The sequence below is a fragment of the Coregonus lavaretus genome (assembly GCF_964263955.1).
Source record: "Coregonus lavaretus genome assembly, chromosome: 13".
NCBI lineage: Eukaryota > Metazoa > Chordata > Actinopteri > Salmoniformes > Salmonidae > Coregonus > Coregonus lavaretus.
In genome coordinates this window covers 48,978,594-49,004,050 of record NC_140000.1, presented here as the reverse complement: position 1 = coordinate 49,004,050, position 25,457 = coordinate 48,978,594, and the positions used below count along the sequence as shown (strand labels likewise).

Below are 25,457 nucleotides of genomic sequence, written 5' to 3'. Positions count from 1 at the left end.
CTTTTCCACCCAAAGTTGATATACAGTACATGCACCAAAAATATATTAAACATGCTCCACATTTTACCAGTATTTTCCAGTTTTAAGATGTTGCAATGCTAACCATGTCCTATAAATTTGTTTTTTATGCCAATGCTGCAAATCTATTTTAGATACTTCCATGTTCATTTTAGACATTGATTTAGCTGAGATTCCACTTCTCAGCATCTGAGCAAGCATATCGTTTTTTGCACATACTTTTCATCCGCTGCACCAAAATGTTTTATCCTAGTTTTTAAAGGACTCTTCAAGTGCAAGTGACCAATTTTTTAAAAACAAACTTGCAGGAGTCAACATCGGGTTTTTAAGCTGTACAGGGAGGCAGAAGCTGCTATATCATATCAAACTGTCATTCTGTACTACATGAAGCTTTGAATGGTGGAGCAGAAACATGAAAAACAACATTTGTCTTCTTGACCCAAAATACCTTGACCTTAGCCTAGATGCAAGAATTTACATTTGCTGATGAACTTCTTACTGCAAATTAAATTCACATGGACATTTTAAGATATGGCACCACAAGGGTGCATGCTCAGCCCACTCCTGTACTCCCTGTTCACCCATGACTGCGTGGCAACGCACGCCTCCAACTCAATCATCAAGTTTGCAGAAGACACAACAGTAGTAGGCTTGATTACCAACAATGACGAGACAGCCTACAGGGAGGAGGTGAGGGCCCTGGGAGTGTGGTGCCTGGAAAATAACCTCTCACTCAACATCAACAAAACAAAGGAGCTGATCGTGGACTTCAGGAAACAGCAGAGGGACCACGCCCCTATCCACATCGACGGGACTGCAGTGGAGAAGGTGAGAAGCATCAAGTTCCTCAGCGTACACATCACTGACGATCTGAAATGGTCCACCCACACAGACAGTGTGGTGAAGAAGGCGCAACAGCGCCTCTTCAACCTCAGGATTATACCCTTTTGATCACACTGGTATTCCTCATTGGTAGAATCATCTGAGAATTTGATTGCATAAGTGTTTTGGAACAGTTGCATAATAAACAGCTCCCTCCAATGTGAAAACCTGACTAAAATATTGAGACTCAAGGTTATAGCACAATCTGACAGTGCTGAAAGATGCTGTGGACCAGCTCTGCACCGAGGTGTTTATCTGTGTTAATGATAAAAGCCATCTGTACTCACTGTACCATGCAAACCATCCACAATTTAGAGTGTATGGGTAATGCATTATTCTATTTATATTTGACTGCTGATTCATTCATACATTTTTATGTAGACATTTTGTGCAGGATAATCCCCTCTTTTGAGAGAGTCCGTAATTGCCTGTAGCCACAGATCTACAACAATAATAATTTGGTGGGTGCTTATAATTGTTTGTCCTATTTTTTTTTTCATATCCCAACTCCCCCTGAGACACCCTACGAGAGTGGGATCACAGGTTACCCTATCCCAATCCTAGCCTTATCATTTCGGTTGAAACCACTGGCATTAGATCTAGTGAAATGAAATAGGCTACTTCATGCCGCCATATTGTTCTATAATAGCGTTATACATTACGTTTTTACACACAATGTGCTATATGCTACATAATTTGTTGTTTGACGTCAGTCAAATGTAGGCTACTTTTCAATAAAAGGTTGTGAGCTTAATCAGAAAATGCCTCTAAGGTTAAAATACATTTAACGGGCTTAGGCTACAGTAATATGCTAAACTCATGGTTAACTCATAAAGATACGTATTTTGTAAGAACACATCCATCTATTGATCTGTAGCCTATGAACAGTCAGGAAAGTGTGGCAGGATGCCACCTGGACGACGTCCATGAAAACCACGCCTGTCCCAAACCCTTCGCCGCTTCTAAATCCATCGACCTTATTCTCCAATCTTTCTGGAAGGACGAAGTCAGGGTGGACGATACCAGAATGGCAAGCTAAATTATCTTTAAGAAACCGTTATACCTCCTGAGTAGTTTTAGGCTAGGTTCTGTATTTATTTATAGTCATTAAAATATTAGCTACACCTGTGCTCGAGACATGTAGGCTGGCTAACATATCCCAGGCTTTGAATTGAACTTGCTGGTGATGATGCTCGTGGATCATGACTGTTCTGGGACTGATGTTCGGTTGGTTTGTCATCTCAACAAGGGTATGAGGATTCAACCAGGGATGTGCAGCGGAGGGACCGAGCAGCAACGAGGATGTAAAACTGGAGACGTCAACGAAAATATTGTTTGTCTGCAATCTCAGGATGAAACGGGACGGGTGTGTCCTGGAAGCCCAGCACTAGCGACAGACACGCGGCTATCCTCCTGTTCCACAGCAGGTAAAGTCCAAAGAAAGCATTGTATATTTATTCTATAAGGTTTTCAAAGTAGGCTACAAGAGATGAATGAAGACAAACGAATAATGTATCCCCTTCACACAGGAGCGCTTATATCTGATTCTGAAGTGTTGGTGCATGTGTGGTGATACAATGTAGCTAAGTTTACAGTGCGCATACAATTTACACTAACATCCCACATTAACTTTAAATTAACAATTTAAGAGCAGCCATAAGAAAGCACATAGATGCTTAATATAAATCATGTATAGTCCTGATGTAGCCTACATGTGATTGTTTTTCTATAGGCCCCACTCTGAGAGTTATTAAACATGACATTTTTTATTTCCCTTGATGACCCAGATTTAATTGGTTATTTCTCAGCTCATCAGCCATAGGTTTCAGGGTTGATTTTTCATTTGACTGGGTGACCCTCATAATCTTAGCCAGCAAAGCTGCTCCCTATTCACATTCATCCATTATGGAGAGTCATTGACATGCATGCACACCAGTATTCCAATATGACACCAAGTGTGGAAATACAAGATGTGAGTCTTTTAAACCTTTTGCATCATGTTATCTGAAGTAGGCCTAAGTAATTGTTTGTAAATGTTGGCACCCTTTCCCCTCAATATAATTAGCGAAGTTTCCAAAATGTGAATGCATTTTTGCTAATAAATGACTATTGCATCTTTTGAGCAGTCTGACTCAACATAGGTCTTGTAGTGGACGTGGAGACAGTATTGCATTTTAGGACCAATTGAGTGTGCCTTTACTTTAGACACATGTTGGATAGTTAGGCAAAATGTTTTCAGAGTGGCGACAACAAACATCCCCCTGAATGAAATAAATGTATCTCTGAGTACAGTATCGATTATATTGCAGCACTTTCCCCATCCCAGACACAAAAGTCTGTCCAAAAAATAGACGTTATTTATTTAGTAAGCTTCAGCAGCCTCTGGCAAGATTTAGCTCCTCCATAAAAGCGAATCGAACCAATGGGGGTGTTTTTGTCTTCTGCTCTAAAACACAAAAATGTCCTCCAAGAAACGCTGAAGCTGTAAATTGACTACTGTGTGTGACCTTGCATGATTTTTTCTGTGATAAATCCAGGTTATCTGGGGTGAATGAAAATGTCCTTGAAGGTTGAGTGTGATGTGAGAGTAGCTCTGTTCAAGGGGAACCAATGATGATGTTGTCTTTCCAGACCGTGAACCAAGCAGTGGCAGTTACAACGTCTCCACTGGAACTGGAACCTTTTACAGCTGCGTCAGTCAGATCACCATCGGTAATTGCACTTTACAGAATGTCTTACCCTATATCCAAAAGAGACCGCAAGGGGAGGCTATTGTCACGATCGTTATATGGAGTAGACCAATGCGCAGAGTTAGTTGCAAACATATTATTTATTTAATGAATGCACGAACAAAACAACAAAACGAAAACGTGACGTCCTCGGTATAACACAACCGACACGGCAACAAACCAAAACGGAACAAGATCCCACAAACACAAAGGGAAAACCGACAGTTGAAATATGGCTCCCAATCAGAGACAACCAGCAACAGCTGACACTCGTTGCCTCTGATTGGGAGCCACTCTGGCCAACATAGAAATAGCACCCATAGAATACACCATAGAACAAAAACACATAGAACTTACACACCCTGGCTCAACATATAGAGTCCCCAGAGCCAGGGTGTGACAGTACCACCCCCCCAAAGGCGCGGACTGCGACCGCGCCTGAACATCAACAAACCAGGGGAGGGCTGGGTGGGCATTCCTCCTCGGAGGCGGTTCCGGCTCCGGGCTAGACCACCACCCTCTAATAATCCCCCCGTAGCGCCCCTGGTCCGGTCTGGCCCCGCTGGCTGGAGCTGAACTGGACATCGTAGGAGCGGATAGCTTCAGCTCCGGTGTGGAGCAGCTGACCGGTACCTGACCAGGCACCGGTGACCCAGGCACGGGTTGTGCCGGACTGACGACGCACACCCCTGGCTTGGTGCGTGGAGCAGGAACGGGCCGGACCGGGCTGACGATGCGCACCCCTGGCTTGGTGCGTGGAGCAGCTACGGGCCGGACCGGGCTGACAATGCGCACCCCTGGCTTGGTGCGTGGAGCCGGAACGGGCCTTACCGGGCTGACGACTCGCACCCCTGGCTTGGTGCGTGGAGCAGCAACGGGCCGGACCGGGCTGACGATGCGCACCCCTGGCTTGGTGCGTGGAGCCGGAACGGGCCTTACCGGGCTGACGACTCGCACCCCTGGCTTGGTGCGTGGAGCAGCAACGGGCCGGACCGGGCTGACGATGCGCACCCCTGGCTTGGTGCGTGGAGCAGGAACGGGCCTTACCAGGCTGACGTCTCGCACCCCTGGCTTGGTGCGAGTAGCAGGAACAGGCCGGGCCGGGCTGGCGACGCGCACCGTAGGCTTGGTGCGAGTGGCAGGAACAGGCCGGGCCGGGCCGGCGACGCGCACCGTAGGCTTGGTGCGAGTAGCAGGAACAGGCCGGGCCGGGCTGGCGACGCGCACCGTAGGCTTGGTGCGAGTGGCAGGAACAGGCCGGGCCGGGCTGGCGACGCGCACCGTAGGCTTGGTGCGAGTGGCAGGAACAGGCCGGGCCGGGCTGGCGACGCGCACCGTAGGCTTGGTGCGAGTGGCAGGAACAGGCCGGGCCGGGCTGGCGACGCGCACCGTAGGCTTGGTGCGAGTGGCAGGAACAGGCCGGGCCGGGCTGGCGACGCGCACCGTAGGCTTGGTGCGAGTGGCAGGAACAGGCCGGGCCGGGCTGGCGACGCGCACCGTAGGCTTGGTGCGAGTGGCAGGAACAGGCCGGGCCGGGCTGGCGACGCGCACCGTACACTTGGTGCGAGGAGCAGGAACAGGCCGGGCCGGGCTGGCGACGCGCACCGTACACTTGGTGCCAGGGGCAGGAACAGGCCGGACCGTACTGGGAACACACACCACTGGCCTTAAACGGGAATCAGGAACGGGCCGGACCGGACTGGCAATACACCTCAGTACCTCTCGCCGCGCCTCTACATCTTCCTTCCCTCCTCTCACCAATGGCTCCCGTAACCTGGTGGCCTTCTGAATTCGCCCCTTGTCTGCCTCCGTCAGCCCCGTCGTCCATGCCCTGTGCCCCCCCCTAAAAATGTTTTGGGGTTGCCTCTCGTCCGTCCGACGACGACACTGATTACGCCGTTGCTCCTCTCTCCGTCACGCCTCTACCGTCTCCTTCCATGGCCGGCGATCCATCCCGGCCTGGATTTCCTCCCAGGTCCAGGACCCCTGCCCGTCCAAGATCTGCTCCCACGTCCAGGCTGCCTGCTCCTGGACACGCTGCTTGGTCCAGTGTTGGTGGGATCTTCTGTCACGATCGTGATATGGAGTAGACCAATGTGCAGCGTTAGTTGCAAACATATTATTTATTTAATGAATGCACGAACAAAACAACAAAAAGAAAACGTGACGTCCTCGGTATAACACAACCGACACGGCAACAAACCAAAACGGAACAAGATCCCACAAACACAAAGGGAAAACAGACAGTTGAAATATGGCTCCCAATCAGAGACAACCAGCAACAGCTGACACTCGTTGCCTCTGATTGGGAGCCACTCTGGCCAACATAGAAATAGCACCCATAGAATACACCATAGAACAAAAACACATAGAACTTACACACCCTGGCTCAACATATAGAGTCCCCAGAGCCAGGGTGTGACAGCTATATTTGGTTTGGTGGGAAAAAGTCACGCTGAAACTTTCAGAAATGTGTGGAAAATAGACCCTGTGTGAAAACGGTGACCAAGCCAAGAAATCAACCAAAAATAAGTCTATCCTTTATCAGGTAGAAGTACACAAGAGCCAATATCATGCATATTTTATACCTGCACATGAACAATTCCTCAGGTGCTGTATGTGGAGTTCTTGACAATGAAATTGATATAGAGTAGCCTAGATAAAAAGCTAATGTTAATGGCTGCATGGATGAGTTTTTGACCAAGCACAAGTCGTTCACAGATTGATCATTCTAAATGTAGCCCACATGCTTTACCTTGAGACAAATCAATAGCCTTCCTCAAAAAGCTACCTTCAGAGGAGTCAATATACCGCCTGGACGAGCGTGATTTAAAAGCTTTCCCCATTGTTTGGCCAGAATAGGGTAATCAGCATTAGTATGGGTCCCCTAAAGCACTAATGGAAGATCAGTCTCCCCTAATTCAACCCTAACGGTTTGTTCTAGTCTTTACTGTAGTAAGTGCTGTTGAAAATTGGAAATGAATAAGCGTATTATAACCATGGACAATTCCTGGATTACAAGCAAATGGTGTTCTAAAGTGATGATCTACATCTAATCAAATTTATTGAATTGATTTATTGATGCAGAATATTAGCCTGGTCAAACATACTGACTGCTGCACTCACCATTGTTTGACTTCACTTATTGACCAGGCCAGCTGATCACAGCCCATGATGAATCCAGATACACTTCTATTTTACTGTAAACAAATTGACAACAGACTTTCAGCATGGGCTATGAGGTCGAAGGAGTTGTCCGTAGAGCTCAGAGACAGGATTGTGTCGAGGCACAGATCTGGGGAAGGGTACCAACACATTTCTGTAGCATTGAAGGTCCCCAAGAACACAGTGGCCTCCATCATTCTTAAACGGAAGAAGTTTGGAACCACCAAGACACTTCCTAGAGCTGGCCACCCGGCCAAACTTAGCAATCGGGGGAGAAGGGCCTTCGTCCGGGAGGTGACCAAGAACCCGATGGTCACTCTGACAGAGCTTCAGAGTTCCTCTGTGGAGATGGGAAAACCTTCCAGAAGGACAACCATCTCTGCAGCACTCTACCAATCAGGCCTTTATGGTAGAGTGGCCAGACGGAAGCCACTCCTCAGTAAAAGGCACATAACAGCCTGCTTGGAGTTTGCCAAAAGGCACCTAAAGGACTCTCAGACCATGAGAAACAAGATTCTCTGGTGTGATGATACCAAGATTGAACTCTTTGGCCTGAATGCCAAGCGTCACGTCTGGAGGAAACCTGGCACCATCCCTAGGGTGAAGCATGGTGGTGGCAGCATCATGCTGTGGGGATGTTTTTCAGCGGCAGGGACTGGGAGACTAGTCAGGATCGAGGGAAAGATGAACGGAGCAAAGTACAGAGAGATCCTTGATGAAAACCTGCTCCAGAGCACTCAGGACCTCAGACTGGGGTGAAGGTTCACCTTCTAACAGGACAACGACCCTAAGCACACAGCCAAGACAATGCAGGAGTGGCTTTGGGACAAGTCTCTGAATATCCTTGAGTGGCACAGCCAAAGCCCGGATATGAACCCCATCGAACATCTCTGGAGAGACCTGAAAATAGCTGTGCAGCGACGCTCCCCATCCAACCTGACAGAGCTTGAGAGGATCTGCAGAGAAGAATGGGAGAAACTCCCCAAATACTGGTGTGCCAAGCTTGTAGCATCATACCCAAGAAGACTTGATGCTGTAATCGCTGCCAAAGGTGCTTCAACAAAGTACTGAGTGAAGGGTCTGAATACTTATGTAAATGTGATATTTCCATTTTTTTTTTTTATAAATTAGCAAAATTTATAACAACCTGTTTTTGCTTTGTCATTATGGGGTATTGTGTGTAGATTGGTGAGGGGGAAAAAACAATTTAATCACTTTTAGAATAAGGCTGTAACGTAACAAAATGTGGAATAGGTCAAGGGGTCTGAATATTTTCTGAAGACACTGTGTGGTAGTCGAGTAGTGGCCTGAGGGAACACACTTAATGTGTTGTGAAAAGTGTTAGGAAATGTAATTTCATGTAATATGTTGCCTTAATGCAACATTATATATATATATATATATATATTTTATATTTTTATATTTGTGTATTGTTGTGAATTGTTAGATACTACTGCACTGTTGGAGCTAGGAACACAAGCATTTCACTACAATATGTGAATGTGACCAATACAATTTGATTTGATTTAATGTTGCTGGACCCCAGAAAGAGTAGCTGCTGCATAATGGGGATCCTTAGTAAATACCAAATAATACAAATCTAGCCCAATTCTAGGCACCTGCATTGTAGTGTACCTTGGTCCCTCTAAGAGGCAGGAAGTGCTGGCGGTGGGGATCTGGGCCTCACGTTCCTCAGAGAGCTAGGCAGGGCATTTTTTTGTGATGACTGCGACAGAGATGTTGCTTAGAACACACTGTATCATTCAAACGGCTCGTTGCATGGATGGTTTTAGAGGACACCCTGAAGCACACGCAGGTGGTGTGGATTACCTTGTATGCTATAGCATTTCAAGTGGTATACAGTTGCAATGGCAATGGAGATTGAGATTTCCCAGGGACCCACTACGTTTGCAATGATAAGAATAAAGATTTATGTTAATGAATAAATAGTAGTAATAAAGTTGCCACCCGAAGAAGCTAAACTTTTTTCCTACATTAATTACATTTTAGCACTTGCTTCAGTGTAATATATACCCTTCTATAAAAATGCAATGAATAATGTATTACTGTCTACTGATGCTTTACACAGCATTAATACGAAGGCTGCTAGCAACACCAAATACAAAGTGCCCCTGGTTCCTGGTCTCCAAATGTATGTTTTGAGATGTCCTGTGTAGACCAAGCAGAAATGCGTCCAGCTGCCAGATTCATGCTCTGTCTTATTGAGCGTACTGTGCTTCTTTCTCAGTTAAAGATTTGCTGCTGATGTGTACTAAAAGTATGTGGATACCTGCTCGTCGAACATTCATTCCAAAATCATGGACATTAATATGGAGTCGGTCCCCTCTTTGCTGCTATAATAGCCTCCATTCTTCTGGGAAGGCTTTCCACTAGATTTTGGAACATTGCTGTGGGGACTTCCTTCCATTTAGTCACCAGCATTAGTGAGGTCGGGCAATGATGTTGGGCAATTAGGCCGGCTCGCAGTCGGCATTCCAATTAATCCTGAAGGTGTTCGATGGGGGTTGAGGTCAGGGCTCTGCAAGCCAGTCAAGTTCTTCCACACCGATCTCGACCAAACATTTCTGTATGGACCTCACTTTGTGCACGGGAGCATTGTCATGCTGAAACATGAAAGGGCCTTCTCCAAACTGTTGCCACAAAGTTGGAAGCACAGAATCGTCTAGAATGTCATTGTATGCTGTAGCGTTAAGATGTCCCTTCACTGGAACGAAGGGCCTAGCCCGAACCATGAAAAACAGCCTTAGACCATTATTCCTGCTTCACCAAACTTTACAGTTGGCACTATGCACCCAGGCAGGTAGCGTTCTCCTGGCATCCGCCAAACCCAGATTCATCCGTCGGACTGCCAGACAGTGAAGCTTGATTCATCACTCCAGAGAACGCGTTTCCACTGCTCCAGAATCCAATGGCTGCGAGCTTTACACCACTCCAGCCCACACTTGGCATTGCGCATGGTGATTTTAGGATTGTGTGGGGCTGCTCGGCCATGGAAACCCATTTCATGAAGCTCCCAACAAACAGTTATTGTGCTGACGTTGCTTCTAGAGGCAGTTTGGAACTCGGTAATGAGTGTTGCAACCAATGTCAGACAATTTATACACGCTACGTGCTTCAGCACTCTGTGGTCCCGTTCTGTGAGCTTGTGTGCCCTACCACTTCACGGCTGAGCCGTTGTTGCTCCTAGACGTTTCCACTTCACAATAACAGCACTTACAGTTGACCGGGGAAACTCTAGCAGGGCAGAAATTTGACCAGCTGACTTGTTGGAAAGGTGGCATCCTATGACAGCGCCACTTTGAAAGTCACTGAGCTCTTCAGTATGGGCCATTCTACTGCCAATGTTTGTCTGTGGAGATTGCATGGACGTGTGCTCGATTTTATACACCTGTCAGCAACGGGTGTGGCTGAAATAGCCGGATCCACTAATTTGAAGTAGTGTATCTTATAAATGTGCTGGGGTAGTGTCTCCAGAAAAGCTAAAGAAGGCTTCCCTCCTCTCTGTGGTGTGCTGCCTGTTGAGCCTGGACAGAGGGAGAGAGAGACATCTTCCCTCCTCTCTGTGGTGTGCTGCCCGTTGAGCCTGGACAGAGGGAGAGAGAGACATCTTCCCTCCTCCCTGTGGTGTGCTGCCTGTTGAGCGTGGACAGAGGGAGAGAGACATCTTTCCTCCTCTCTGTGGTGTGCTGCCTGTTGAGTATGGACAGAGGGAGAGAGACATTTGTGTTCATACAATGTCTTTAGGATTGTTGGGTTTGTTGGCAACCTTCCTGTGGTATGCTTCAAAAGCAAAGTCAATTTCATAAAGTAAACTCAGTTAAATCAATTCAAGTTAAATGTACACTATGCAGCACGCTATCAATGTTACTATATTTTTCTTTGAAGGAATTTTATTTATTTAATTCTACAGCTTTTACAGAATTTACGGACTTCCACAAAGGTGCTTGCAGGTGGAAATGTTGCACAACACACCTTTTAATATAGATTTAGTTGTCAACCGTCAAAACATAGTTTTTGTCATAAGTAGCTTCCTCATACTTAGTTATGATACTTCCCAAGATGTATGTGGAAGTAGACCACTCACAAACGAGGAACGGAGATGGACTCATCAGACAAGGGAAAGGACAGTCATGGAGTTGGCAAAATCAACCACTAGAGAGCAGCATTGTTATGGACATAGCCACCCCATTTTTCCTTTTGAACTGGGAGAGCGAAATATGTCAGCATTTTGCTAAATTGCTTAAACTAGGGAAGCAGAACCCTGCATTTCTGAGATATGGGAAATGTAATTGTTAGTGGAAACTCACTCCTCCAGAGAGCAACAACCTTAGTTTCATTATGAAACAGGAAATTATTTTATTAATATCACTAATTTCCCTTTTCAAGGAATAGGATTTTTCTGCAATGTCTGACTTTCTGGGAACTATTCAATATCAAGGATTTTCAAAGAACCCTGACATTGCTATAAGAGAAATTGACTAAGTATGCAAGTTGCAAGGACAATTACAATCACATTACAAAAACAATCACATTCGCATGCTTTCCATGGTTATGTGCTATAGGAGGGGAGTCTTGAGAAACTCTTTCAGTCTGAGATATTAATATTCCCTACAGGGTTTGATCTCGGGGGCCAAGTGGCCATTGGTATCTCCCATTGGAAGAGTCCATTCCCTCCCAGAGGTCACCCCCTGTGTGACAGTCCTGATGGGGTTCGCTCCGAGGCCTCCGCCGCCGCGGCTCCGCAACTCCCTGAGTACCCAGAGCCAGTGTCCTGTCCTGCCTCCCTGTCAATCAACCCTGTATCATCCCACTGCAGCGCCAGCCAGGAGACCATCAGCGACAGCCAGGAGACCATCAGCGACAGCAGCACAAGTAAGGTTTCACCTTTCAACTTTGAACCCTGACTTCATTCTAATTTCAGCCATGTGGTTTGGTCCCTAAGAAGCCAGTCTAGAAACGGCTTATCCTGCCAAAGCTCAGAACCTTTGCCGTTGACAGTAATCGGTGTAGATGGCAGTAGTGAGAGCCATCAGGAGATGTATACTGAACGAAAATATAAATGCAACATGCAACAATTTCATTGATTTTACTGAGTTACAGTTCATATAAGGAATAGAGTCATATATTTGTGTTTATATTTGTGTTTACAGAGTTTATATTTGTGTTCAGTATAGATGTGATAATGACAGTAGTGTCTGTGCTTTTGTGAGTTAGGCCAGTACAGTGTTTATCAGTGCCAATGGTGATGAGTCATATCGAGTCAGTCTGTTGGTTCTGAGTTACACATAAGAGAGTATCCTGGAATCACATTATAGGATGAACACACCTGGGTCGTTCCATGTCATTTCAGCAAGCCATGACACCCACTACCTCAGATTGTTCTGAAATTGTTTCTTTAGTTAGAAACAGATAAGATGTCCTGCAACATTATTTTTTGAAATATAATTTTTTGAAAATCATTTGATATCTGAGACATTAAGCTAATGGATTGCACCCAAATTGGCCATTTTTTATTTATTGGATTCATATAGTACCTAACATCCGATTTGGACCCAACTTTTTTCTAACAATGAGTAAGACATGAGGAATCCAAAGAAATAGTCATAAGCCACCAACGGGGTCCCCACGCCAATCCCACCCCAATAATGAGTATAAAGTATCAGTTCTCTGACTGACAAGTAGTATGGAGCTGCGGCTCTGAGTATTGTTTCTTCATCCTATGTAATGTATTCTCAGTAAATTTGGTGATGTTTTTTTTCCCCTGTTCAGAGAAATGTGTCATTGAAGTTTGATAGGTATATGTCCCATCCTACATCCTTTTATTACCAGGTTCTTACCACTAGATTGTTAATGCTATGAATTGACTTTTTTTTTAAGAATCCCCCTCCCCCTCAATGTTAAAGGGATATTTCACCCAAATTACAAAAAAATATATATATATCCTTACCCTGTAAGCAGTCTATGGACAAGGTATGACAGCAATCCATGCTTTGGTTTTATTTACCTTGTGTGACTGTCCTTATCTATCAGTGTATCAGTGTTTTGTTACTTGTCATGTTTTGTATTTTTTGTGGACCCCAGGAAGAGTAGCTGTGACTTCTGCAAAAGCTAATGGGGATTATAATAAACAAACAAACCTGGCCACTATTTCAAATGCTAACTTTTTAGCATTTGTGGCACAAATCCAATGCAAGTCAATGGTACCTATATTAGCATTTTCGCGCTTCATGTCCAAATCATCTATAAGTAACATCATTGAGTTACACAATCCATTTTGTGTTACTTTAGGATCATTTGGATATGAAGTGTGAAAATGCTAATATAGGTACTATTGACTTGCATTGGATTTCTGACACAAATGCTAAAAAGTTAGCATTGAAACAGTGGCCAACAAATCAAAGCATGGGTTGCTGACATACCTTGTCCATAGACTGCTTACAGGGTAAGGAAACCAATATGTAATTTTGTAATTTGGGTGAACTATCCCTTTAACATTTATGGGGGGGATTCTTCAATATTTTCTCACCTAATAGCAGGAACAGCACCATCTAGTGGTCAGAACCTGGTGATATCCGGATGTAGGATGGGACATAAACCTAACAACTTCAATGACTAATTTCTCTGAACAGGGGAAAAAAAACATCAACAAATTCTCTGGGAATACATTACATAGGATGAAGAAACAATACTCAGAGCCGCAGCTCCATACTACTTGTCAGACATAGAGAACTGATACTATATACATTTTCGTACATTTTACATTTGAGTTATTTAGCAGACGCTCTTATCCAGAGCGACTTACAGGAGCATTAGGGTTAAGTGCCTTGCTCAAGGGCACATCGACAGATTTTTTACCTATTTGACTCTGGGATTTGAACCAGCGACCTTTCAGTTACTGGCCTAACGCTACCTGCTGCTAGGCTACCTGCCACCTCTATATACTAGTTGATGGGGTGGGATTGGCATGGGTGTGGGTGATCCGTGAGTGGCTTTTGAACATTTCTTTGGACAACTCATTGTTAGTAAAAAAGTTTATTAGGTACTATATTTATTGAATATTATATGAATCCTAAACATTGAAAATGGCCAATTTGGGTGCAATCAATTAGCTTAATTTTTCAGATCAAATTATATTTAAACAAAAGAATGTTGCAGGAATGCTAATCTTATCTGTTTCTAACAACCAAAACAATTTCAGAACTTTTTGAGGTGGAACGACCCACCTCTGACCTTTTGAAATAATATGTGGAGGCTTTCCACTTTATTGGTTGACTGTGGATCTAAATATGTGTCAATATTAGAATGGAATATTTGAAACACCATACTGTACGTCACAAAATCTAACAATGCTGGAAATAATTCAGTGCTGAAACAAATATGATTGTTACACACACACACACACACACACACACAGTGCATTTCTGGTTAGCACACTGTGTTCCAGTTGGATCCTGCATGAAAACTAACAAATTGTTAAAATAGTGTTACTAACATGGTAAAGCGTACAGCAGACTTTTGAAAACACACTTTTGGAAAGCAGCCAGCTATTATATATGTAGGGTTTGTTTAATTTGCAGTAGCGTGACACTCACTCTGAGTATTGCATGCAAGTAGAGTGACTAATGGTAGAATTCTCTAAGGGATTCCTCCTTTAAAAGATACACACTGTATTTGTGAATGTGCATTTGTGTGAGGTGCTGGCTTTTAAAGAACACATTGACACCCAGAGCAGCAACAACTGTCATTCCTTTGGTCAACAACGACACTGATACAGCCAGCCCTGCTCCGATTGGCTACCCTCAAAGCTCCTCTCCCACGGATTGGCTGACGGGTTGACTGATAAAGAATACTGATTGTCTTGCAGCTCTCTAGCTCTCCCCCCTCGCTCTCTCCCTCTCTGCATAAACATTCTGCTTGTATTTTTCCCTGAGAGAGGATCTAAGCTGGTCTCCATCTGTTTCTTCCTGAGCTTTGCCTCGTGCCGACTGGACAGAGGTTTATATAATCTGAGGGATGTTTTGAGGATGAGCGGAGTGTGTGTTTCACTGTGAGTGTGTGTGTGTGTGAGAGCGTGCGGGAGCTCAGGAGCTAGAGCAGAGTGCTGCGGTGCTCGGGAGTGGAGGTAAATATTGTGAATGCAGCTGATCGCCTCTGCAGAAGGTCGTTTTCCTTTTCCCGCTGCGGGGTCTTTAGTACCGGAGCCAAGTTTTGCTAGTTGTAGCTACTGTAGTGCTTGTGGAGCCTCCACTGGGGCGGCCCCGGGGCTGTGTTGTCCTCTCCTCCTGTTGCCCTCTGAGGGGTTGAAGCTCTCCCCCGCTCCACCTCGCATGGTGAGTGCTGCAGGCAACTTGTTTTAGACCCACAGCAGTGTTTTTTTCACTGTAGTGGTTTTGCTGCAGTGATTCTCTCTCTCTCTGTCGTTCTCTCTCCCCTCTCTCTCTCTCTCTCTCTCTCTCTCTCTCTCTCTCTCTCTCTCTCTCTCTCAATGACCCACATGTACTCTTCTCCTTTTACTGTCTATTTTCTCTGTTCTCTTTTCATACTGTTGTGTTCCTGAACCATACAGGCGTTTGACCTTCACACACATACACACACTCTCTCTCCCTCTTTCTCCCATCTCTCCTTAGCTCCCGTTCCCCCCTTCTCTCTCTCTCTCCCCGTATCGCCCTCCCACACAGTTTCACTACGGGGGTTGTAAATGAGCTGTGTGTCCTAAGTGTAGCACTCCTCCATTATGCATGGTTCAGGGAAGGAGAAGTGGGTCAGGGATCAGTGGAGACACTGTGTGTCCGTGCTCCGTTGCCCGTCTGGCAGGCGTGAAACGGCCATTGTGTTGCCCTGGGGCCTGACGGAGCCTGGAGGTCTGTTGTCCCCTGACTGTGCTGATGTAGTGGTCCAGAACCATCCTCTGTCTTCCTGATTCCTGGTCGCCATGGCAACCCCCCCCCCACCCCCCCACCCCCACCCCCACCCAACCACCCCCACACCCTTTTTTTTTTTTTTTTTTTCGCTCAGTTACCCAACCAGCTAGCCTTCTGTGAGCTGTCATGCTAAGGCAAGGTTATGTCATATGAAATGAGGAGGTATTAGTGATCTCATTAAGGAATAATTTTTCGCAAGAAGGATTTCTCTACTGACAATCATCAGTGGCTTATGATTCAGGGTTACAAATCAACTAGCTATACTGTTATACTGTAAAATATTTTGTTCAGTTCAAAAGTCGTTGTCGCAGCATAACTAGCAGTTCATACACTTGCAAATGGGAGACAACATCTTAATATGGTGGTTCAAAAAAGTTTTATTGTACCCAAGAATGTAATGCAATGTAACTCACCATTGTTGCATCAGTGGGAGCCTGGAAGCCCTGGGCTTGTTTCCTGCTTCCTGATGCATGGAGAAGTCCGCTAACTATCTATTTGAAAGCCAAAGGAAACTAGAGGGCTTCTAACTTTGACTATTTATTATAATAATAATAATATAATATGCCATTTAGCAGACGCTTTTATCCAAAGCGACTTACAGTCATGTGCGCATACATTTTTACGTATGGGTGGTCCCCGGGGATCGAACCCACCACCCTGGCGTTACAAGCGCCATGCTCTACCAATTGAGCTACAGAGGACCACATTCCATTCTAACCTTACTTCTGATTCAAATATTCTCATGTAGCCTAGATTGTTGGGTTAATCAGTGTCTGACTGGGTATCATGCAACATTGGCTGTAGTCTGTCCTGTTCAACAGCTCTAGATTATTATTATTATTACATATATTTTACCCCCTTTTTCTCCCCAATTTCGATCTTGTCTCATCGCTGCAACACCAGGGTTGTGGGTTTGATTCCCACGTGGGACCAGTACGGGAAAAGTACGAAAATGTATGCACTCACTACTGTAAGTTGCTCGGGCTAAGAGTGTCTGCTAAATGACTAAAGTGTATGTGTGCTGCTGCCCAGTGGTCATTCAGAGGCAACAAAACCACTGTCGTTAATTATTGATGAATTTCTGTTTCTCTATGGACACCTAGGCTTCTATCATCTGTCATAGATCAACCTAATGGTCTATTAGTAGGCCAATCATCTTGTCATGTTCAATATTTGTAATTTTCCAGGGTATAGTCTACTGACTAGTTAATATAAAGCATGTAGAGACATAACCTTTTATAAAGTATATCTTAAATGTAAAGTGTTTTCTCAATGTTGTGACTTGTGCTTAATTTTGAACTTAGAGGGTACTGTGGTAGTCATAGAAACAGCATGAAATAAACCTTGCGTTTGGAATTAGCAGGTCATTGGATTTTGATGGGCACAGATTTAATTTTAAAGTGTGCAAATGATATGCTTTGATATGTAAATTCACACCGGCAGAGCTACATTAGACAACTCTTTCAAATGTAATGTTATTATGGAAGGAATCAATCTATTTCTATAGTGCCCTAGCTTTTATCACTCACATCTCCTTTGGGGCTGCTCTAACCTCTACTCGCGCTATAAAATACCTCCTAGCCGCTGACGGTTGAGTGAAACGTTTATTACAACCCAAGTCACAGAGTGAAGCCGACCATCGATTTCAGGAGGAAAGAGTTAATGGTGGTTTTATTACCTGCTGCTATATCAATACCTCAGCCACTGCGGAAGGGCGCGAGCGTTGAGCGTTCTCCCTCCCTCTCCTTCTCTGTATGTCTGGGGCTCAGCAGAAAGATTCTGCTGAGTTGCGGAGCTGTCACAAAGGGAAATTCAGCGTTCAGGCCATCGACGACCTTCCCCAGAGACAAGGCTCGTCAGAATGAAGAGTGGGTCACAGACCTCTTCAGAGGGGTTGTTGTTAGCCTCCTCACTAGGCCATGTTAGATAATGGCTCCTCTCAGCGGGCGCACAGAATCACTTCAGGGCACACCATTTCTTTCTCTGATCAATTGCATTAGTATAAAAAACATTTGGGCAAACAATATAGCTCAGTATTTGTATTTATTTTATACAGTCTTTTTTGCTCATCTTTATTAAGGGTGTCAATAATTTCAGACCCGACTGTATAGAGATAAATACAGTACCAGTCAAGAGTTTGGACACACCTACTCATTCAAGGGTTTTTCTTTATTTTTACTATTTTCTACATTGTAGAATAATACATATGGAATCATGTAGTAACCAAAAAAGTGTTAAACAAATCAAAATATATTTTATATTTGAGATTCTTCAAAATAGCCACCCTTTGCCTTGATGACAGCTTTGCACACTCTTGGCATTCTGGAAACCTGGAATGCTTTTCCAACAGTCTTGAAGGAGTTCCCACATATGCTGAGCACTTGTTGGCTGCTTTTCCTTCACTCTGCGGTCCAACTCATCCCAAACCATCTCAATTGGGTTGAGGTCGGGTGATTGTGGAGGCCAGGTCATCTGATGCAGCACTCCATCACTCTCCTCTGTGGTCAAATAGCCCTTACACAGCCTGGAGGTGTGTTGGGTCATTGTCCTGTTGAAAAACAAATGATAGTCCCACTAAGCCCAAACCAGATGGGATGGCATATCGCTGCAGAATGCTGTGGTAGCCATGCTGGTTAAGTGTGCCTTGAATTCTAAATAAATCACTGACAGGGTCACCAGCAAAGCACCATCACACCTCCTCCTCCATGCTTCACAGTGGGAACCACACATGCAGAGATCATCCGTTCACCTACTCTGCATCTCACAAAGACATGGCGGTTGGAACCCAAAATCTCAAATTTGGACTCATCAGACAAAAGGACAGATTTCCACCTTTCTTGGCCCAAGCAAGTCTCTTCTTCTTTTTGGTGTCCTTTAGTAGTGGTTTCTTTGCAACAATTCGACCATGATGGCGTGATTCACACAGTCTCTTTTGAACTTATCCTCTGCAGCATAGGTAACTCTGGGTCTTCCTTTCCTGTGGCGGTCCTCATGAGAGCTAGTTTCATCATTGCGCTTGATGGGTTTTGGCGACTGCAGTTGAAGAAACTTTCAAAGTTCTTGAAATGTTCCGTATTGACTGACCTTCATGTCTTAAAGTAATGATGGACTGTCGTTTCTCTTTGCTTATTTGAGCTGTTCTTGCCATAATATGGACTTGGTATTTTACCAAATAGGGCTATTTTCTGTATACCACCCCTACCTTGTCACAACACATTGATTGGCTCAAACGCATTAAGAAGGAAAGACATTCCACAAATTAACTTTTAACAAGGTTAAATTGATCTGTTAATTGAAATGTATTCCAGGTGTCTATCTCATGAAGCTGGTTGAGAGAATGCCAAGAGTGTGCAAAGCTGTCATCAAGGCAAAGGGTGGCTACTTTGAAGAATCTCAAATATAAAATAAAGAAAAATCCTGGAATGAGTAGGTGTGTCCAAATATTTGAATGGTGCTGTATATCTATCTCTACATCTCCTTTGGAGCCACTGTAAAGCTTACTCATGATTTGCATGTCTATATAATAGTGATGCGGGGGGGGGGGGGGGGGGATCGATACAGTTACAATACAGTTGGTCAATATTATATTCATATTTGACACAAAGTACTTTTTTTGCTACTGTAGGTAGCATTAGGTAGCGCTATCGGCTGTGGTCTTACCTGCGCCAAAACGCTGGTATTTACATCCTATAGCTTGTCCTCCATCTTCTTTTTCAATAGTAAGACAACATGGTTTCAGCACTTTTATTTCCCTGTCTGATCAAAACGAGGTTTCTCATGCTCTCTCTTGTCTCTCTGCAGCAGACATATAGTGAGCAACATGTTTGAAACATCGAATCGCAATAAAATCACAGTATCGAATCTCAATAAAATCACAGTATCGAATCGCAATAAAATCACAGTATCGAATCGCAATAAAATCACAGTATCGAATCGCAATCAAATCACAGTATTGAATCGCAATACATATAGAATCGCAATACATATAGAATCGCAATACATATATAGAATCGCAATACATATAGAATCACAATACATATAGAATCGTGAGAATCGTCATACATAACATATCGGCATCTAAGTATGGTAATAATATTGTAACATGAGGTCCCTGGCAATTCCCAGGGACTCACCTATCTCCCATTACCTAACCAACAGAGAATGTCTCCTGAATGTTTGATAAGGTCTCAGAAACGTTACAGTGTGAATGTTACTGCTCCCTTACTGTTACATCTCTCTATATTTGAGGTTATATACCTCGTCATGCTGACACGTTCTTTACTGATCTCTGATCATAATACCACTCTCCCTCTCTTCTATCCTCTCTTTTTTCCACTAAATGTGGAAAGCCCTCTTTCTCTGTCTCGCTCCCTCTTTCTCCCTCTTTCTCTCTCTCTCTCTCTCTCTCTCTCTCTCTCTCTCCTCGCTCTCTTTCGCGCTCTCTCTCCCTCTCTCGCTCTCTCTCTCTCCCTCCTCTCACACTCTCTCTCCCTGTCTCTCTCCCTCTCCTCTCTCTCCTCTCACTTTCTCTCTCTCCCTGTCTCTCTCTCTCCCTGTCTCACTCTCTCTCTGTCTCTCTCCTCCAGGTGTGAGTTTCTCTCTACATGGGGCTGAGCTCCAGTGGCAGAGCCCCCACAGACACAGAGTGCTGCGGCCCCCGACCCCTGGGTGCGAGGCGGCGGACTCAGCCTTCTCCTTCCCCCCCACCAGGTCGCCAGTCAGAATGGAGGAGTCCTTGGCTGGGGCTCCGGATTCCCCCAGCACACAGGACAATGCGCCACCCCACGGTAAGCCATGTGGCACCTCCTTAAAGAGGTACCTCGACCAAATAACATTTCCATAATGTAACTGTTGTGCAGCACCTTTTTAAAGAGCAACTTTTATAAGACAAAAAAACTTTATTAAAGTTCAAATCTGAGTGGTAGTCATGCACTTCAGTTAATCTTTTAGTTATATTATCTGAGTTAGGAAGTAGTCTAGGTGTCCACAGAATCAACAACATATTGAGGGTTTCACAATTCACAATGTGTTTTCTGCTGATTTCCCGTCCAGTTCTGAAGGATGTGAAGTTGTTAATGGAGAGTTTGGAGGGCCTGAGCACCCCATCCAAAGACGGCGACTCGACCCTGCTCGACCCCGGGACCAGTAGCATCTTGGACGACAACACCAGGACTGACCCGGCACCAGAGGTGAGAGGTCAATTACTGGTGTGTCCGTAAAGTACGTATGGTCAATGTGGGTTGAAGCTGGCTGCTGTAAGTAGGGGTGTAACGATCCATCTACTACATCGATGTATCGATTTATATTCCTATGATCCAACTACATCGATCTGTGCTCGGCGAGTTGGCCTTTTGGACAACATATATCAATCTAACATCGTTTTAAAATGTAATAAATCGATTGTATCGATACTAGGAAATAACCCATTGGATTTAAGCACGTCAGACTTTATATGGATGTTTTTTCTTAGCACTTTTAATGATAAAGGCTTTAAACATTACTCAATTCAGTCTGCCTATCCGTGACGTCATCGCCCCGCGCCAGCAGCAGCGCAAAGGCGCAAAGACAACAAAACATAGCATGGCGGACGACAGAGGAGAAGCCGACGAGCGAGAAATTATCAAGCCACCATTGCGGTCCTTACAAGAAACAGGAATCTAGGAAACTTCACCTGCACTGTCCAGTATCCAGGTATTTATTTCAGTCACACTGGTTGAATTTTTGGCTAAAAGGTTACTGAATCGATTTCAAGTCACTGAATCGTTTCGGATCGTATCGTTCTAAATGAACCAATATCGTCCTTGAATCGTATCGACAACCACGAATCGTGATACAAATCGAATCGTTGTTAAAACGAATCGTTACACCCCTAGCTGTAAGTGTTATTCTTATCCTCATTGGGGGATCTGACGTTTTGCCTTCTTAGGGTGAACACATTGGTTTCTTACTACAATAGTGTGATGTATAACCCTTGGAAGGGCACATTTCAATGTTATGCTTATGAGCAAAGCACTTCAGCTGAACCGCCTCTGTAAATGTTCAGCAGCGCTAATGGTAAAATACATTGAAGTCACTTTGGGTCAAAACAACCTTATAGTGGTTACTCCCTCCCTCTGTTTCTCTCCCCAGGTAGGGAGAAGTAGGTCCAGTGGGCTGTGCTTCAGTGATGGCAAGTGCCACATCGACTACATCCTGGTTTACAGGAAGTCCGGTCCGCAGTCGGAGAAGAGGGAAATATTTGAGCGCAACATCCGAGCTGAGGGCTTGCAGATGGAGAAGGAGGCGAGTACTACTGAGTATTACAGTATAATATAGTATTACAGTAACATAGTATTACAGTAACAGTATATTATAGTATGACAGTATTACTGTAGTCACTGAAGCTCTGCCTGTCACTCATAAACCAACGCAAATGTGCTGATGGCAAGTTTCACCCTCAATCTGGTTTATTGCAGGGAAGCAATTGTGCTGAGTGTGTGTGTGTGTGCGTTTGCATGTGTGTGTGTGGCTGCCACATAGTGTGCTGACGCAGTAGCATCAAGGTCATCATCTGAATCATTCAAAGAGACTATGCTGCTTCTTCTCTCCTTTAACAGCATCATTTGCTTCTCTCCTGCATGGAGACGCTTTGTTATGTTTAGGTCCTGCGAGGGTAGCTAGTTTTTCATTTGCCTACTGTGTAGTCAGACTTCTTATGATGACAAGATGCAAGGCAGAATTCTGCTTGAAATGATCAGAGAATGCAGTACTGACTATATAACTTGGCTACTGGGATTTTGAATACATCAAACTCACATAGTTTGGTATCTTTTAAAGATCCTAGTAAAAACTATTCCACGGCCATGACAGCGAATGCCTGTTAACTGTGTGAGATGTCACTAATGGATGTCAAAGGAAATCTATATTTCAACCGTCCCTTTCCTCTCTATGTCCAGTTATGAAATCCATAAACCTCTCTACTGAATTTGGATACACGTGTGGCAACATGATTTAGAATGGAAACATTTTCATTTAAAACATTTGATCCTTCATTATATACCTTTTTAATGTGCTAAGAAACTGTTGTAAGAAATAGTGTTAACAGGACTTAATAGTTCTAATGCTGGGTCTTTTCCCCTCAAACAGTTGTCTGTGTGCAACAGTGATGTGATCTTCCTGAAGCTGCATGCTCCCTGGGAGGTGCTATGTCGCTACGCAGAGCTTATGAACATTCGGATGCCGTTCAGGTGGGGAGACGAACACGCAGCCTCTGTAGCTCCAGAAACTCACACACCTAAATCACGTCGACAGACAGGTTCCCACCACACACACTCACTCTCTCTCTCTCTCTCTCTCGCATACTATGAATATTTGCAATGTACTTTTATTTTCTGTATTTCTTCATGTTTATTAGATAGAATAGTGAGAGACTGACAGGAAAGCTAGAAGAGAGTGCTCTAGAGGGGTCAGATTCTAACACATGTGAGCACCAGTGCATGTGTTCCAGAAGCATAAGCGACCTAGACTGCTAGACCACCCCAAGCCACTGCATTGCATTAATGCACTGAGATTAAGTTTTAATAGTTGATAATGTTGTGGGGTTTTTCAGGAGGAAAATCTATTACATGCATCGACGGTACAAGTTCATGAGTAGGTGAGTGTTAATTGATTTATTTATTGATCACATTTTTGGGGTACGACCCTAATGTTAACGGTCTCTGGCTGTGTGTGATGTGTGATGTGATTTTGGGCTTTCTGTCACCGTCCAGGATGGAGAAGAGAATCAACAGATTTCGAGGATGGCTGCCTCGCAAACCCATGAAGTTTGACAACGACACCCTCCCTGACCTGGAGGAGAACGAGAGCTTTACCGCCCCCTTCAGTCGCTCCAGAATACATCAGTAAGTGTGTGTGTGTGTGTGTGTGTGTGTGTGTGTGTTTGTCTGTGTGTGTGTCCACCACCAGTCTGGTATATGGTTTTTCCTTACTAACTTAAAGGTGAAGATTAATCAGTCTTACATCTTTAAACCATAGTTCTTAGTAAGGAAATAAACTACATTTCCTTGTGGGTGTGGTCCAATTTTAGGGGCCTTTTTGGGGGGCTCACAAGCGCCCGTCAAGGCAAAATTATATAGAATGCACTGAGATGACCTCAGACCAAAATGGTGTGCTTTTCAAAAGCTCAATAAATCCAACGGACTGGAGCGGTTTAGAAGAAATATGATCTAGGATCCTTTTCTCTGTCAATATTCTGTTACAGTTTCACCATTCACAACAAAGACACGTTCTTCAACAACGCTACCAGGAGTCGCATCGTCCATCATATCTTGCAAAGGGTCAAATATGAGGAGGGCAAAGACAAAATGGGTGAGGCTTTTATCATCATATAACACAGTTACAAATGGCCTCTGGATAATACATTTACATTGTTGTCATTTAGCAGACGCTCTTATCCAGAGATACTTACAGGAGCAATTAGGGTTAAGTGCCTTGCTCAAGGGTACATCGACAGAATTTTCACCTAGTCGGTTCAGGGATTCTAATCTGCGCCCTTTCAGTTACTGGCCCAACGCTCTTAACCGCTAGGCTACCTGCCGCCTCTCTAAATAGTAAAAGACCACTGCTAGATGTAATCCATGTTTGAGGTACAGCATGTCTCTGGTGTGTAGAGATATTGACAAGTGTCTTCATGTTCTTGTTCATGCTCCAGGGCTGAATCGTCTTTTGAGCAACAGTTCATACGAGGCAGCTTTTCCCCTTCATGAGGTAATGCACTGACACTTCACACATTGGCTTGGAAGAGAAATATCACTTGTAGGATCTTCATTTGAGCCAGTTCGCTACAGCAGGAAAATAATCCTGCGGCAACCGGAAATGTGAATTATTATGTGGTTTATAATTAATGGACATTTTTGTAGGGGTTGATACATTTTCATAAGGGCAAATCAAGTCTGATATTTCAAAGTGGAAATTACAAACTTTAGAAGCCTTTTTTTAAACTCAAATACACAACAAGTTTGCATTTCCTGCTTAGCAGGAAAATTCTCAGCAACAAAAGAATGATCAAATGAAGATCCTACATCTGTAGTTATGATGGTACATTACTTGCGTGTGTGTGTTAACAGGGGAGCTACAGAAGTAAGAACTCCATCCGGACGCATGGGGCAGAGAACCACAGACACTTGCTGTATGAATGCTGGGCCTGGTGGGGGGTGTGGTACAAGTACCAGCCACTGGACCTCATAAGGTACAACACTGTTAACACTCCTGCTGTATAAGGACATCACAGGTCTAATACAGTGTATTATCTGCACTTTGCAGGTTGTCCCTAGATCCTGCAAGCAATACAACTTCACCAGCCACATGTATTAAAGCCACATTAATTAATTAATTAATGGAGTGAATTTACTAGATCATTAAAAACTTATGAAGCCACAACATCGTTGCGATGGTTGTACATAGTGACCTGTTTGTTGGTGTTTATCTCCTGATGGGTCTGTCAGGCGGTACTTCGGGGAGAAAATTGGTCTCTATTTTGCCTGGCTGGGCTGGTACACTGGGATGCTGTTCCCTGCGGCGCTGGTTGGGCTCATGGTCTTCCTCTATGGCTGGTTCACCCTAGACCACTGCCAGGTCAGGTAATGTGAGCTCACCTGATACTCATTGGTCTTCTTTAATTAAGTTTTACCTCAATGTTTTACCTTAATATTTTATCATTCACTTTAATGTTTGGTCTTGTGCT

At 44.3% G+C, this 25,457-nt stretch overlaps 1 protein-coding gene across 1 annotated transcript in view; it reads left to right on the top strand.

Annotated features, from left to right (window-relative positions):
- Window positions 1-2,086: 2,086 nt before the first annotated feature.
- The window catches only part of LOC311139418 (anoctamin-4-like), a gene marked incomplete at its 5' end in the record, with an annotated part of 45,077 nt that continues 21,706 nt past the window's right edge, over window positions 2,087-25,457 (top strand). Inside the window, 13 exons of the mRNA XM_084174293.1 lie at window positions 2,087-2,327; window positions 3,532-3,612; window positions 11,430-11,687; window positions 20,323-20,523; window positions 20,789-20,925; window positions 21,866-22,018; window positions 22,862-22,962; window positions 23,325-23,369; window positions 23,485-23,616; window positions 23,976-24,082; window positions 24,426-24,481; window positions 24,841-24,962; window positions 25,219-25,353. Of these exons, the coding sequence (XP_084030419.1) occupies window positions 2,087-2,327; window positions 3,532-3,612; window positions 11,430-11,687; window positions 20,323-20,523; window positions 20,789-20,925; window positions 21,866-22,018; window positions 22,862-22,962; window positions 23,325-23,369; window positions 23,485-23,616; window positions 23,976-24,082; window positions 24,426-24,481; window positions 24,841-24,962; window positions 25,219-25,353 (1,769 nt within the window). The remainder of the gene's footprint in view (window positions 2,328-3,531; window positions 3,613-11,429; window positions 11,688-20,322; window positions 20,524-20,788; window positions 20,926-21,865; window positions 22,019-22,861; window positions 22,963-23,324; window positions 23,370-23,484; window positions 23,617-23,975; window positions 24,083-24,425; window positions 24,482-24,840; window positions 24,963-25,218; window positions 25,354-25,457) is intronic.